The following is a 14804-nucleotide window of genomic DNA, read 5'->3' as shown; positions in this document are numbered from 1 at the left end:
ATGCTAGGCCTGCTGCTGAGTCTGTGGGAGGTTCCTTTTCTTTGTGTAGGAGTTTTATGTAAAATCTCATCTTAATATCAGGTCTTTGAAGGAGTCTCAATAATTGGGGTCTAAGATGAAAGTAAACAGAAGTTCACTCCTATAGCACAGCCTGGTGTACTGGTGTGCTCTCTCTCTCCTCCTCTCTTCCTCTCTTTTCCCTTTCCCCTTTTCTTCCCTTTTTCTCCACCCGCCCCTCTCCCCACATCTCTGGATTTGGGGCAGTATTTCTCTCCTGAGGTATAACATCATTGCTGATTTTTCCCCCTTTCATAAATTCTTTATGAATCAGAGAAAGGTAACTATAGTAGGTGAAAGCCTAGAGGAGAAGTGGTCTAAGTCAACATCACCAATCACGAGAAAATCAAGTATCTTGATATTACTCATTGAAAAGGATACAAGGTCAATTCTGTGGTATCCTGACAGAAATGCATAACCAGATTTATTCATGAGCAAACATCAGATAAACTACAAAATAACTAGCTTTTAATCTTCAAAAGTGTCCTGGTCACAGAAGCCAAGGACAGACTAAGGAACTGGTTTTCAACATTAAAGAGACATGACAATTCAATGCAGTGCAGGGAACCTGATTGAGTTGGAGGCAAGAGGAGAGCTATAAAGGCCACATAAAACAACTGGTAGCCTTTGAATATGTACACTACAGATTAGATCAGGAGTTGGCAAAAGATACATGGCCCTCGTAGCTCATTTGCTCAGCCAAATACTTTGCAGTGCCTTCGGAGTCTACGTAGGGACTTCTTTTCAGCTGTTGCAGAAGGAGATCAGAGCTCAGGCTCTGGGTAATCTTAGCTGCCCTCCTTTTCTCTCCCACCTACTCATTGCCCTGGAATTTTCCACTCCTTGCTCCAAGTACACTGGGTTATGGATAGCAGATGGCAGGGAAAACAGAGTGAGCACAATTCCCTAAATGATAAATTTAAATGGCAGTGTAAAGACCTTTTAAAAATAGGCCGAATTTGTGAACACCATAGTCTGCACGGGCCCAATCAAATTATGTCAGGACAGCATACGCAGGATAAGTGGAGCTAAGGAAAACCTTGACTGTTAAGGGTTTCACTCTACCTTTTCATGGCTGTGATGACTCATTTAAACTGGACACGTCCTCAGTGATGCGTCATCCTCACTAGGAAGCTTCATCTAACCTCAGAGATTGTGTTGATGGCTCCATCCATTGGGGCTAACTCATTAGGTGACTATTAGGCAGCCATTAATAAGCATAACAAAAGAACTTTTAAAGAGATGGAGAAATATTCTCAATATATTTTGTTTGGTGGCAAAAATGATATGTGTAGTTGATATAAATGTTTCAGAAAATAGAGGCAAATGTGTACAAAAGGACTGAAAAAGACTATCTTTTGGTGATGAGAGTACACATAATTTTATTTTTGTGTGCATGTTTCAGTCTTTTAAAAAATGCGTGCTATTAAAAGAAAAAAATAAAATGGAAAAAGAAAGAACATTGTCTGCCCCAGCATTTGTTTCCATTACTAAGCTGTGAGCTCCTAGAAGGAACGCATCATGTCTTAATCATTCCTGATTCCTTATCCTCTAGCCTGGTGCCTGGCACAATTTGTGTGCCGTCAAGATTCATAAAACTGAAATATACTTCTGGTAGTTTCATAATTTCTTTAAGAAGTTTTATAATCATAAGGAATAGCTTAGAAAATTCATGAAGAACACTTCAACCCCAAACCTTCACCCCACTGTCCAAAAGGAATCATTCAAAATTATTTATTTTAATCCTATTATGATTATCACCAATATTTTAGGCAAAATGATTTTACTTCCAAAGCTTGACTTACCATTTTTAGACAACACCAAAAACAACCTGACATGAAAGGTGAGAACTCAGCTCACTGCTACCCACCTTCTGATCCCACACTTGGTAGCTATGTTATTTAGCTCACCTATTATAATTGTAGAAGGTAAAATTAATACCAAAGACATATGTTGAGAAAATGAACAAATACTAAATGCATAGCTCATAGCTCACTGGGATTTTCCCAAGTGAACAGACCTAAGGAGTAACCCCCCCCCAACCCCCAGGTGACTAGATGGGATGTTATTATCGGCACCTCTGGGCCTCCCTCGTGTCCCCTTCACAGCCACTAGGCAGTGCCCTTCTGAAAGATAACCACAGTTACGGATTGTATTGCAATCAATAAGCTTTGTTTAGTTTTGAATTTTCTCTAAAAATCATACAATGTGTGCTTTTTTGTGTCAGGCAACTCTGCTCAAGCTTTGAATTTGTAAGATTCATCCATATAGTTGCGCATATAATAGTTCACTCCCTTACTGTATAGTACTCTATTGAATTATTACTTCTCAATTTGTTTATTTATTGCCCCATTAATGGGCATCTTCAGTTTGAGATTTTTATAATAATGCTTCAGTGGGTATCTATGTATGTCTTTTAATATATTTGTGCACATATTTGTATTTCTGTTGGACATACACTTAGAAATGAAATTGTTGAATCACAGAAGATAGGTATGTTTGGTAGACACCGATAAAACTTTTGTACTCATCTACAGTATAGGAGAAGGTAGGATATTTCACATCCTCTCCAACATTTAGGGTGGCCAGTGTTTTTAAGTTACATTCTAATGAATGTAAATGCTATCTAATTCTGATCTTAATTTGCATGTCCTTCATGAATGCATAGAACACCTTTTTATATGGTTACTGTCTATTTCAGTGTAGAATTCTATTTTTTTACTCTAAAAACTTTTATTGAAAGTTATACTTTTAATATATAAATGTGCATAGACACAATTATGCTGTGTGAGCATTTTTCAAGGTAGGAATGTACATACCAGGACCTTAGCAATGTTCTGATCACAGCGATGGCTGGATATGGGCAATTTTTTTCCCTTCTGCTCAATTAAAATTTTTTTATAGTTAGTATGTACAATTTTTCCTAATTTTAAAATTTTTATTCATTTTTAAACAGGGTGTTTTCACTGTTGCCTGTGAAGTTCATCAACTGCTTTGATCGAAGAACAGAGAAAATAATAGCTGGGTTCATGTTTATTTTATAATTCCATTTCAGTTGTCCCAGCAAATATTCAATAATTTTCCAGTGTGGATGGGTTAAAAAATACTCATTAGAATTTTTCCCTTCAAAATACTCTGTTTTATTTAAAGTATCTGAACTCCTCTTGAATTTTTACAAAAATTCTATATATCATATTATAGAGCAAAAACACAAGTCTCCTTAACTGATTAACATTTTCTTGCCGACAAACACCTTCAAAGAGGTGATGAATGTTCTCTGCAGTCCCAGCTATTCCTTAGATATTTATGTAATTTCAGTTAAGAAATTTTGTAAACCCTTTTCTAGATAGCTACAAAAGAGAAATTTTATTTTTAAAGTGCCTAAAAAATATTTTATGCATTTTGGGGTGGTCTGCTCTTGTTGATTTGTAAAGGTTCTTTATATATGCTAGATAAGAGATAAGACATCCTTTGTCAGCTGTTTGCAACTATTTCCTCCTATCCAGTGGCTTGCCTCTTTACACTCTTCATAAATGTCTTTGGTAAACAGTAGTTAAATGCAGCAATCTTTCTTTTATACTTAGGGCTTTTTGTTTCACGTTTAAGAAACCTTTGTCAAATTGGCAGTCATAAAAATATTCTCTTTTCTTACCTTTTGGAAGCTTTATTGGTTTCTTCTTCACATTTAGATCTGAATTTATCTAGAATTAATTTTAATGTACAGTTTTCAGAGTTTAATGTTGATGTGACCCAGTCACATCTATTGAGAATATCATCATTTCCCTGTTGCATGGCAGCATCAGTTGTGTGTAAAGACCATATGTGCATGGGCCTATTTCTACACTGTCTTCTGTTCCATGGGCCTATTTGTCCATTCCCGAGCCCACACCATACTTTGCGAATTACTGCAACTTTATAATACATCTTGGTATCTGTAACACAAATCTTCCAAGTTTGTTCTTCTTAATGATGGCTTTTGACTAGTTTTAGTTCTGCGTTTCTACTAATTTTTAGGACAAGCTTGTCATTATTCAAATGCATACAGGTACACACAAACACACATCTCCTGGGGTCTTTACTGGGATTGCACTGAATCTTTAGACTGATTTTGGTACAATTGGTATCTTATGATACTGAGTCTTGAAACCAGCACACTGCATATCCTTCCATTATTTTAAACAGTCTGTAAATTCTCTCACTAATGTTCTGTAGTTTTCTATGTGGTAGCATTGCCCATTCTAAAGATGTATTCCTACTCTGATATTTCTATAAGCTCTTTAAATATTTTATTTTATAATTACTAGCCATGCCACTTATCAGTGAGCACTGATTTTGCACCAGAATAATTTGCTCTGCAAACATTTAACAAGTGACAAAGTGACGTTACCTAATTATTTCTCTTATCTGTAGGCCCTGTGACCAGCACAGCTTTTACTTTCAGTGAATAGCAGGGAATACTTCATCCCTTAACAGTTTATGCTTCAGAATCACTGGCAAGATAGTGGGTGGATCAATAGAGAATAAGCTCAATTATCTAACAGATTCTTCTAATGTCAAATTAGGTTAAGCCTTAAGCATTTGCTCATTTCCTAAAATTTTCATCAGGAGTAGAAGAAACATGGGCAAATATTAATTAAGTCGAGACTGTGTTTACTTGACACATGCTTGTCATTGCGCTGTGCTGAAAGATGGGTCGTGAAGAAGAACGGCAATTATATGTCTTAAGACTGGGTATAAAACAGCCACCACAGGGTCTGGCACATTGTACCTCTTCAGAAAATTAGAATTCCTGTTCTCTGCTCCCCAGGCCGTTACTGCTCTACAACAGCCAAGAGCCCGTTACAACTGCTGAGTCCCAACATGCCACTTCAGCAACTCTGCCGCAAGCAATTCTTCCAATCCCTGGCCCTTGTTCCTCACTGCTTCTGAACTTCCTAACTGATTTGGCACTTTGCATTTACTGCCTGGTATTCTTAAAACTCTTTCCACATATTTCAGCCTCTCTCTTCCAAACTGGATTATAAGCTTCTTGAAGGAAGGTTGAAGATTTATGCTTTTTTGATTTTACCATAGACTGGATCACCCATGGCTTAGAGACCCACATACTCATTTCACATCGCCCATGCAAGGAAGCTGGTGGGAACCATCCCCTATTGTAAGGTTCAACACTCAAAGTGACAACTAGGATTAAAGCCATTAAGAGGATACAAATTAACAGCCTTTGGAGGGATGACTGTGGGGTTATAATTATTGACAGAACATTGGTCTATGAAGAATGCTTATTTGATCGAGGTAGACATCCACATCTCCTACTACCCCATGACAGCAATCTTATAACTCATTCATTTTCTACTTATGTATTTAAAGACAAAGGTAAGTATGTGCCTGTGTTCATACCTTGCCTCTGTGACTTACTGACTGTAAAGCATTGAGAAAGTTACTTTATTTCTCCAAGCTTTAGTTTTGTCAGCTGAAAAATGTGGATACTCAATCCTGTATCAGTTAGGAGGTTCAGAAATCAGAATCATTCTAAATATTTCAACAGCGGGAATCTACTGTAGAGAGTTGGTTTCCCTAATGCTGGAAGGGTGAATGAGCAAAAAGAGAGTGGAGAGGAAACATCACTGTAATCTGGGTGGGAAGGAGCGCCTGGCCTTGGAGCCGGGTAAACAGAGGGAAGTGGGATTATCAGAACGCAGAAGCCCAGAGAAAGAGCTGTGAGGAGCCACAAGGAGCCAGGGCTCTGACTTTGGATATGGGGCACTCACAACAGATGCAGGGGGTCACTGAGAAGGCCCGATGACTCTGGGAGTGCCCGAAGAGGTTGAAGGCTGGAACCACTTGGGGCCATCTGACATGGCACTCCCTACTGGCAGAAGTCACTGAAATCAGCTGGCCAGGAGGAGGTTTGCAGACTATAGAAGGCACATTTGGAGCTCAGAGGCGATAGTATAATAGCTTATCTATTTGATAAATGTGATAATAATAGTGCTGAAACCTTAGGCGTGCCTTAAGAATTACTTAGAATATTGTTATTGAATCATTTAGCACAGAGAATGTAGCCTAAAAGCAATGAATAGTTGTTAACTATTATTATTGTAATGGTGTTTTTCATTGTTGTTTGTATTTTTAACTAACTGATCTATCAGTCTTAACTGACTATATTGTACTAATATAATCTGATAAGATGGATCTGTTTGTGACTATAAAATGGAGTGTCAAACACATACGGGCAATTTACACTCATGTCATTCACAGACACTAAGGACACATAGCACAGAGAAAAAACAAAATACCTGCCCTTTTGAAATCGACCACCAGGTAAAAAGTTTCTTCTTCATCTGTCCAGACAATGGAATATTCTTTGACGCCACAGACTTTCATCGCTAATCTATATGTAAATTACAGTGTTTGTCACTGATATCTTAAACAGTGCTTTTAGACTCCTGCAGTGGAAACCAATATATCTCTATTGTGTGTTAGGACAGAGCAACAGTTTGGCAGACGCTCGTTCCTTCTCCTGGTATAAAAGAATAATTTTCCTTACCGCCAATCAGCATGGTGCAGATGGAGAAGATCTTTTCCGCATCGGTATTAGCAGAGACGTTCCCGAACCCAACGCTGGTGAGGCTGCTGAGGGTGAAGTACAGGGCTGCAATATAGGCACTTCGGATCGACGGGCCCCCCAAGGTATTGTTGCCATAGTACGGAGACTCCAGTCTCTTTCCCAACTCGTGGAGCCAACCTGCAGTAGAAGAAAGAATGAGAATCTAAACCCATAAGGTAAAGTCCCATCATTTGCACGCCGTGCTAATTATAACAAACGTTTAGGGGATGCACAAATTGCCTAGAAGAAAGAGGTTTTAAGAAGATTAAAGGGAAGGAATTAGATGTCATTGCTATAACAGCAAAAACATCACTTTTATGCAACTGTTCTGTATAATACACACAGCAGAGAAATATGCATTCAAGAGCGGATTGGTGGCCAAAGCTAAATAGGCGACTCTAATGAAAAAACTACCTATGCAGATGGAAAATAGCATTGCTACGCTCAGTCACTGTGCTGTATATTTCATTAGTGGTACAAATTCATATTTCAGTTGAAGTTTTAAAGAACGAAGGGGTCAAGCACATATTTTTAAACACTACATGATGATAAATAGGAACTACCACAAGGATCCAGACTTCAGGCAGGTGAGATGGGCTGTAATTCTATTCTGTACAACCTTTCCCCACTTTGTTCACTTGGGCTGATATCTAGCTGTCTTATAAGTCTTAGCTCCCTGTACCTTCCTAAGGAAGCCTTTTCTGCAATCTCATTCTACAATTTGAGGGTAGAGAGGGAAAACTGCACAAGCAAGAGGTCCCTATCGGAGTATTGGATGCCCCTCCCTGCCTATGTTTTATGATACTGGTGTATATATGTGTCAAAACCTGTCAAATTGAATGATTTAAATATGTGCGGTTTATTGCATGTCAATCATACTGTCACAAATCTGTAGAAAAGCAATATTAAAAAGATGGGAAGCAGTAAGTATAATATTAATGATAATAGAATGGGAATGCAACACAAAGACCACTTTTAAATCCTTTCTTAGAATTATTGCCTTTTAAGATTTTATATTTTAAGGCAATACCCTCACTCATCCTCTCTCTCTATGTCTCCGTGTCATAAAACATGGTGAAAGAAGGGGAAGGGTCAACTCAAGGAACATGTATAAAGGACCCATGGACAAAGACGAGGGGGTTCAGGAGGACTGAATGTGGAAGGTGGGGGGTGGGTAGGGCAGGGGAGAGGAATGAGGGGAATGGGAACAACTGTAATTGAACAATAATAAACAAAACAAAACACGGTGACAATTCAGCTCAACCTACAGAGTTCATAAAACTTTAGTTAAGTAGTGACCACTACTTTCTTATAAACACTTCATTTAATGACCGCTCAAGAAAGATGAAAAAATCATTACACTTTTTAAGCAGTAATAATGCTATCATTATGAACAAAAGGTATAGAATAATGGAACCATACTAGGTAATTAAAATGCAAATTTGAAACCCTGGGAATTCCTTGAGGCCAAGGAGAAATGCTTAGTAGCAAGTACTGTGCTTTATTCATCCTGTGTCCCTAGAGAAGTGTTTCTCAGACTTTACATTGCCTCAGAAACTTCTAGAGGGCTTGTTGAGCAGAGCTAGCTAGCCAGGTCCTGTTCCTGGAGTTTCTCAAACAGTACAGAGGGAGTCTGGGAAAATGGGCTGAGAATTCGCCTTTGTAATAGGTTCCCATATGCTACTGATGCTGCCGATTTAGGGGACCACACTTGGAAACTACTGCTCTAGAACAATCGTTCTCGATGTTGGCTGTTAGCTAGAAAAGCTTTTAAGAAATACATTGCCCCGGTGCCACTTCCATGAACTAAGTCAAGATTTCCAGTGCCAAGTTCAGGTATGGGTGTATGTTTTTTAAGTCCCCCAGCAGACTCCAGCATGAAGAGAGCGTTTAGAATTGATATTCCAGAACTCAGCAAAAATACCCATTGGTTCTTCAATAGTAGAACTTAATACATATTATTTTTAAAAAATGAGTGAATTAATGAATGGATAAATGACTCTTGGCCTTTGTGACAGTATGAGATAATGGGAGAGTGTTGGTGCAATATAACAACACATGTGCCTTTGTATGCTTGCACTCATTTATTCACAAAGTACAATGACTATTTTTGGATGCTAGAGAAAAATTATAAAATGTTAAGTTACACATTATAAAAGATGATGTCAGTTATACTGTCTGCAAAAGTTTTACAAAGGAATCAACTCTAGATTGGAACACAGATTTAAATCTGGACTCTCCATTTATAGAAAGTAGGAATGACCAACTTCTCGCAGCTTCACTTTTCTCATTTGTAAAACCAACTTTATTTAGCTCCACTGTTCTCATTTGTAAAAACAGAAGCTACTATTCAACTGGTAGGGTTGCAGAGGGATTCAATGAGATATCACATGAAGGAACAGCCAACCACTGTTACTGGCGGAGGGTTAGTGCATGACATCTCTTTTCTCCCTCTCTTCTGTTACTTAAATTGGAACAGAGAAAGGTAAGAGAAAACACGAGACCAGCAGTGAATTATGATGGAAAAAGAAGGTGACTAAATGTGCACAGAAGAACCTCATGTGATACAAATCAGCGTTTCTCACTAATAGAAACGAGAGGGCCAAACCCAGGTGATAGTAGTTCTTAAAATTTGAGGAGTATTACACCCATTTGTAAGTCTGAAGGAAATATGGTCCTTTACTTAGAACAAAGTACATGTGGGAACATACGTGTGATTTGGTACACAATTTAGGGCCTCTGGCAGTCCTTTCATAAATGTTTGGTCTGAAGACCCAGAGAAGGGAGCTCTGCTCTGAATTTGAAGTGAGGGGATGGAGGCAGTGATAACATATGATTGGTAACTTGGTTGCGTCTTCTATGGAAAAGATTTAGAAGTAAAGATAACTTCTCTAAGATTAGTTAAAGAGATATCACTAAAACAGACCAACTGTGCATATTAAAATATTAATCGTGTATATATATGCACTATGGGAAGAGAGTTAAGACATTTTTCCACAGTAAAATCAAGAAGCAGAGATGACATGGAAATACATCGTTATACTCAGGATGGGGATTTCTGCAGAACAGTGCTCTTACACACATTTGACCTACATGCTGACAGGTGTGAATACCCATAGGATGCTGAGTGTCTGAGCTGTGGCTCTTTCTCGTGTGTCTTCTAAGTTGTGCTCTGAAAAGGTATCTTATCATTTCCGCTTGACAAAGAAGTGATTAGGACTTTTCCCTTTGTCCCATATTGGTCATTTCTGCCAATCAGTGGGATGTCTGAGCAGCTGAAAAATGTTATTTTGCCCAGAGAGTAAATATTGCATGATCTAATTTTTGTTTTAGTTGATGCATAAATGGAAAAAAGAAAACATTATAAAGTCACTGCTTCCTCTCAGCTGATTAACTATAGAATTAGATCATGAATTAACAACTGGACCCATCTGCTGATCTTGAATTGAAGTATTCTGACTTATGGAACCCAAACTTTTCTTATTTAAAAAATAAAAGCAATCATGACCAGTGCATTTGGTTAAAGTCCTTAATTGGAACAAAAGTGAAACACTGAAAAAAAATTTGAACCAAATCGGTTTTTATATAATTTAATTTCCTTGATAAAATAGGATAAAATTTCATGTAAGGGCACAGAGATAATATTCTCATTCAATCCTTGTTCACTTACATATGTGCGAAATGTCTCAGAAGTGATTCAGGGAGTAAAACGCAGATGAACGGCAGACCTGCTTTTGTTTGATGATTCTTTTCTGTCTAGCCAACTGTTCTATTTTCAGAAACATCTTGTTTTTTAGGAAGCACTGCTACTAAACTGTGTTATAACTGATGGAGCAGAAGCAATAATGATGATTAAAAAATCTGGTAACAGGGAAAGGAGGTAACACCCACAAATCCGGGGATTGACTCTGTGGGCTAAATAAAACTTTTTCACAGACAGCTCATCTGAAACGAGAACACATGTCCCACTGTCACGAGACACCATGTCGCTGTACTGTACAAAAGAAGCAATTTAACCAATTTGGAAACCAATCTTTTTTTATGCCCGAGAAACTCGTTCGTAAATGAAGGGATGTCCTAGAACACTGTCTGCTTCTGCTCAGTTTTTTTCCCCTAAAGTACATTTTGAAGGAAAAGGCACACCCAACATAAAGCAGAATCTAAATATACCAAATACACTGCTAGCTGTAAATAACAAAAGCTATAAAATAAGCCTGTCATTACAAAAATAGGCTAGATGAATAAAATAGAATAGATTTGTGAAATAAATATCAATTTCAAAGACAGAATGACTCTTAATGATCATGCCCAGGAAGGCCTATAATTTAGCATGATAATTCGATCCATTGCACACTTATCTTGGGCTCAGTATTGTGTTTAATTACATACTTTACATAATTTTTAACACCAAATGGGAGTTTCTCATTATTTTACTCATTAGGTTTCCTACAATAATATACTTACTTTTACTGTGCATACGTGTGCACGGTTCCCCCAGGTATGACCTGCTTTATACAACAGATATGCCCCTGAAAGTTTTAGTTTATATTAGCAGTTGGTAAATGTCAAGTATATTAGATTTAATGAGAGGAATAGAAGCCCGTTATTTAAGAAAAGCTCATGGTGAATCTCTTTGGTCATAAAAGATGCTTCAGTAATATAACAAACCATTCAGTAAAATACAAGCTTCTTAAATCAGATTTATATGTGTGTGTAAAGTTGTGTTTGTATGAATAGAGAAAAGACTGGATTGGCACGTGCATAATCACATCTATAATTCTAAATGGCGTTTTACTTAATTTGGTATGGATGACCCCTGTTGTAACAGGGTTTAGCTGGAAGCAAGAATAGAGTCCACGTTAGGATTTTCTTGTTATTAGGCTGGCATGCAGTTGGCATTTCCCTGAGTTCTTCCTGTGTTCCAGACATACTGCCAGGATGGTACCTCTTCTACCTCATTTATGTGCACTAACCCTACAGAATAGGCTCAATTATCATCCATATTTTAATTCATTATTTCATTAATCATTACAACAATTTAGAAATTATTATCCACATCTTAAAGATGAGAAAACTAAGGTTTAGAGAGATTAAATAACCTGTTCAAAGCAGCAGTGCCGGGATTGTGATCCAGATCTGCATGCTGTTAGAGACCAAGTTCTTGACCATTAATTATATCATAGTGCTTCACATGCTAGTTTAACAGACCAAGATCATTGGTGCTGCAGTGTAAGTGAATGCCTTTATAAGCAAGATGCCACTGAAGTGTTGGTTAGAGTAAGTATCTTTAAGGAACAGTGTGGCAAGGACACAGGGAAGGGGAGACAGCCTGTGGAGTATGTGTAGTCAAGTTACCAGTAGAGGCAATTGGAACTTAAAGCCATTGGGAACCTCTGGGCTCAGCAAAGAACACATACCCTGTGGGAGCGGGGGAATTTATGCACAAACTACCAGTCATCACTGATTGCTTACTTCTCCTAGGAAGCATTAATTTTGCACCAGTGCCATTCCTACTCATTAGCAGAAGAGCCTTCCACAGCTTGGGACAATGCCTCAGGCCTAGACACAGATCTTAGAAATGGGGATCATACAGATTGAGGGGATTTGGTAAAGTACCAACAACATTTGTGACAGCAGCCAAAACATAGGAAATGCCAAGTATTTTGCTAGGCTTTCATATAACATTATTTTCATCCAACTTCCTCAGTAACTCTGGAATTTTTTATTTTGTTTTGGTTTAACTGATGGAATCCCACAGAGAAGTTGAGAAATTCTCTCTTCTTTTAGAAACAGTTAGAACTGAGAGGCAACTCCACGATCCATAACTCTCTAACTTAAACACTCATGATCTGTTATATTATACTACCCTGCTTATAAAGAGGAAATAATTTAAAATGCTAATTTTAATTGTGCTTATTGAAACCATTATTAGTAAGTTTGCTTTTCCAGTGCCCACTTTGGCTTAGGGTGAGAGAATGTGTCTCCAAAGCACAAACCGTATCACAGAAAACAGAAGAATTATTCAAACATATTCCACAATGTGGACATGGGATAACAAGTTATTTAGAATGTGAATATTACTTCAACAATGATTAAGATGTTTCTAATGAAATTTCCAAGTATAGAAAATACCATAGTTGACATATGCTTCCTCTCCTTCCATAATCTTGAAGAACTACTTAATCCCCTTGGACTGCATTAAGGTAAGGCATAGGAGAACACTGTGATTTTGGGGAGTCATAAGGCAGAGGGGTGGCTGGCTGGGAGAGGCCAAGCAATGGGAAACAATGATTGTTGTGGGTGGGGTACAATGTGAGAACTTCTCTGGTCTCTTCAGCCTTCCTAGCCAGGGGTGAAGTGTTGACTGCTCAGTTACAGAAATAATTGAGAGACAGTAAGATAGGTGTCAGCAGTCTGAGTGTGCGCATGTGCTTATGTGTGTGTGTGGCAGGTGGTTGGTGACAGTGTAGCAATTAGACCCAAAGCATTTGTGAGGTGTTGTATTTATTGTTCAAAGCAGCAGTGTCAGGATTGTGATCCAGATCTGTGTGCTGTTAGAGATCAAGTTCTTGACCATTAATTATATCATAGTGCTTCACATGCTAGTTTAACAGACCAAGATCATTGGTGCTGCAGTGTAAGTGAATGCCTTTATAAGCAAGATGCCACTGAAGTGTTGGTTAGAGTAAGTATCTTTAAGGAACAGTGTGGCAAGGACACAGGGAAGGGGAGACAGCCTGTCTCAAAAAGAGCTGATAACCCTGAACAAAACACCACAAAGAGCTTGACATTTAATCTCTACTGGCCTTTAAAATATCTACATGCTACAACATTGATACGTAACACACTTATCTCCATTCTTTAAGGTTCACCTGGTGCCTGCCACTATAGCTTCTCTTTTTGGTTTAAACAAACATTATTTTGAGGTACTTTTAGGTTAATACAAAAGTTGCAAAGAGTACAGGGAACCCCTACCTATCCTTTACTCAGCTGTCCCCAATGTCAATATCTTAACCTTTGTCAAAACTATGAAATTAACACTAGCATATTACTGCTAACTAAACTATGAACTTTCTGTGTTTTAATTTAAGAAACAGAGAAAAGGGGAAGTTCAGAGTCTTTGATTCCAAAACATACTCTCAATCCTCTACCCTGTTTTCATGTTACGGGATGTGACCGTGGATAAGACCAGATGGGCACGAGGTGGTAGTGGTACTTGATACCAGCGTGTTGATTGCACTGAGGAGGAGGCATCAGTAAGTTCGAGGACCCAGTTTGAACAGAAACTTCATTACTTAGACTTCCCACTAATCCCACACTTAGATTCTCCTAAAGCAGGAGGTATCTTTCATTTCTGAAATGGTATAACCCACTGTTGAGGTAAAAGTCTGAAGCCAAATAATTACATAATCCTGAGCTGGTAGTGATGGGCCTTTCAGTAGAAGATGAGGGTCCTAGTGCTGGTCTTGCCACTAACATTAAGTAGATGTAGATCCTTTATGCATCAAGTAGCCTTTTTGGTCTTCCATTTTTCAAACTTGAATGTGACTTGATTGGACTGAGTAATCTCTAGGTTCTTTTTCAGATCTAAAGTTTTATGAGATAAAATTCTGTAATGTTCCTTCACAAATGGCTGGGTTTTTAAAAGCAAAATGTTTGTATAATAACCCGATTCTGTGAATTCATCTTTTATTTGTTTTTAATTATTTGAGTGATGATCCCCCAGAAAATATTGATGGATATTTGGAGGAAGGCTCCTTCAAATGGAGGGTTTTCACATTTAGATGCACATATCACTTCTGCTCTATTTCCACTGAGGACCAATTTTTCAGAGCAAGAAATATTATGTGCTATTAGTACTGTCCAGAAAGAAAAAGTAGTGACTGTGCTAAAACCAGTCCAGACTTTACCAGTTCTCTAAAATCTGTTTAAATTTGAAGTTTATATAATAGAAACTTTCTGAATATTGATTACTAATGTATAGCATTTCACTTAAGTGCAATACTTAATTGAAAGATTATACACTATTGCAAATGGCCAAAATAGGCCATCGTCATACATACCAAAAAAACAAAACAAAAATACACTAGAAAGAATGAGAAATGTGAAACAACCCCAAACCAGAGTTAAACAGCTACCA

At 37.9% G+C, this 14804-nt stretch overlaps 1 protein-coding gene across 1 annotated transcript in view; it reads right to left on the bottom strand.

Annotated features, from left to right (window-relative positions):
- Positions 1-14804, bottom strand: part of KCNH8 (potassium voltage-gated channel subfamily H member 8) — a 273152-nt gene that overhangs the window by 57143 nt on the left and 201205 nt on the right. The window contains exon 8 of the mRNA XM_037144062.2: positions 6605-6802. Coding sequence (XP_036999957.2) covers positions 6605-6802 — 198 coding nt within the window. The remainder of the gene's footprint in view (positions 1-6604; positions 6803-14804) is intronic.

This window comes from Artibeus jamaicensis, unplaced genomic scaffold (assembly GCF_021234435.1).
Source record: "Artibeus jamaicensis isolate MK-2021 breed Jamaican fruit bat unplaced genomic scaffold, CSHL_Jam_final contig_519, whole genome shotgun sequence".
Lineage (NCBI taxonomy): Eukaryota > Metazoa > Chordata > Mammalia > Chiroptera > Phyllostomidae > Artibeus > Artibeus jamaicensis.
Note: the sequence above shows the minus strand (reverse complement) of the source record. Positions and strands in the feature narration are given on the sequence as shown.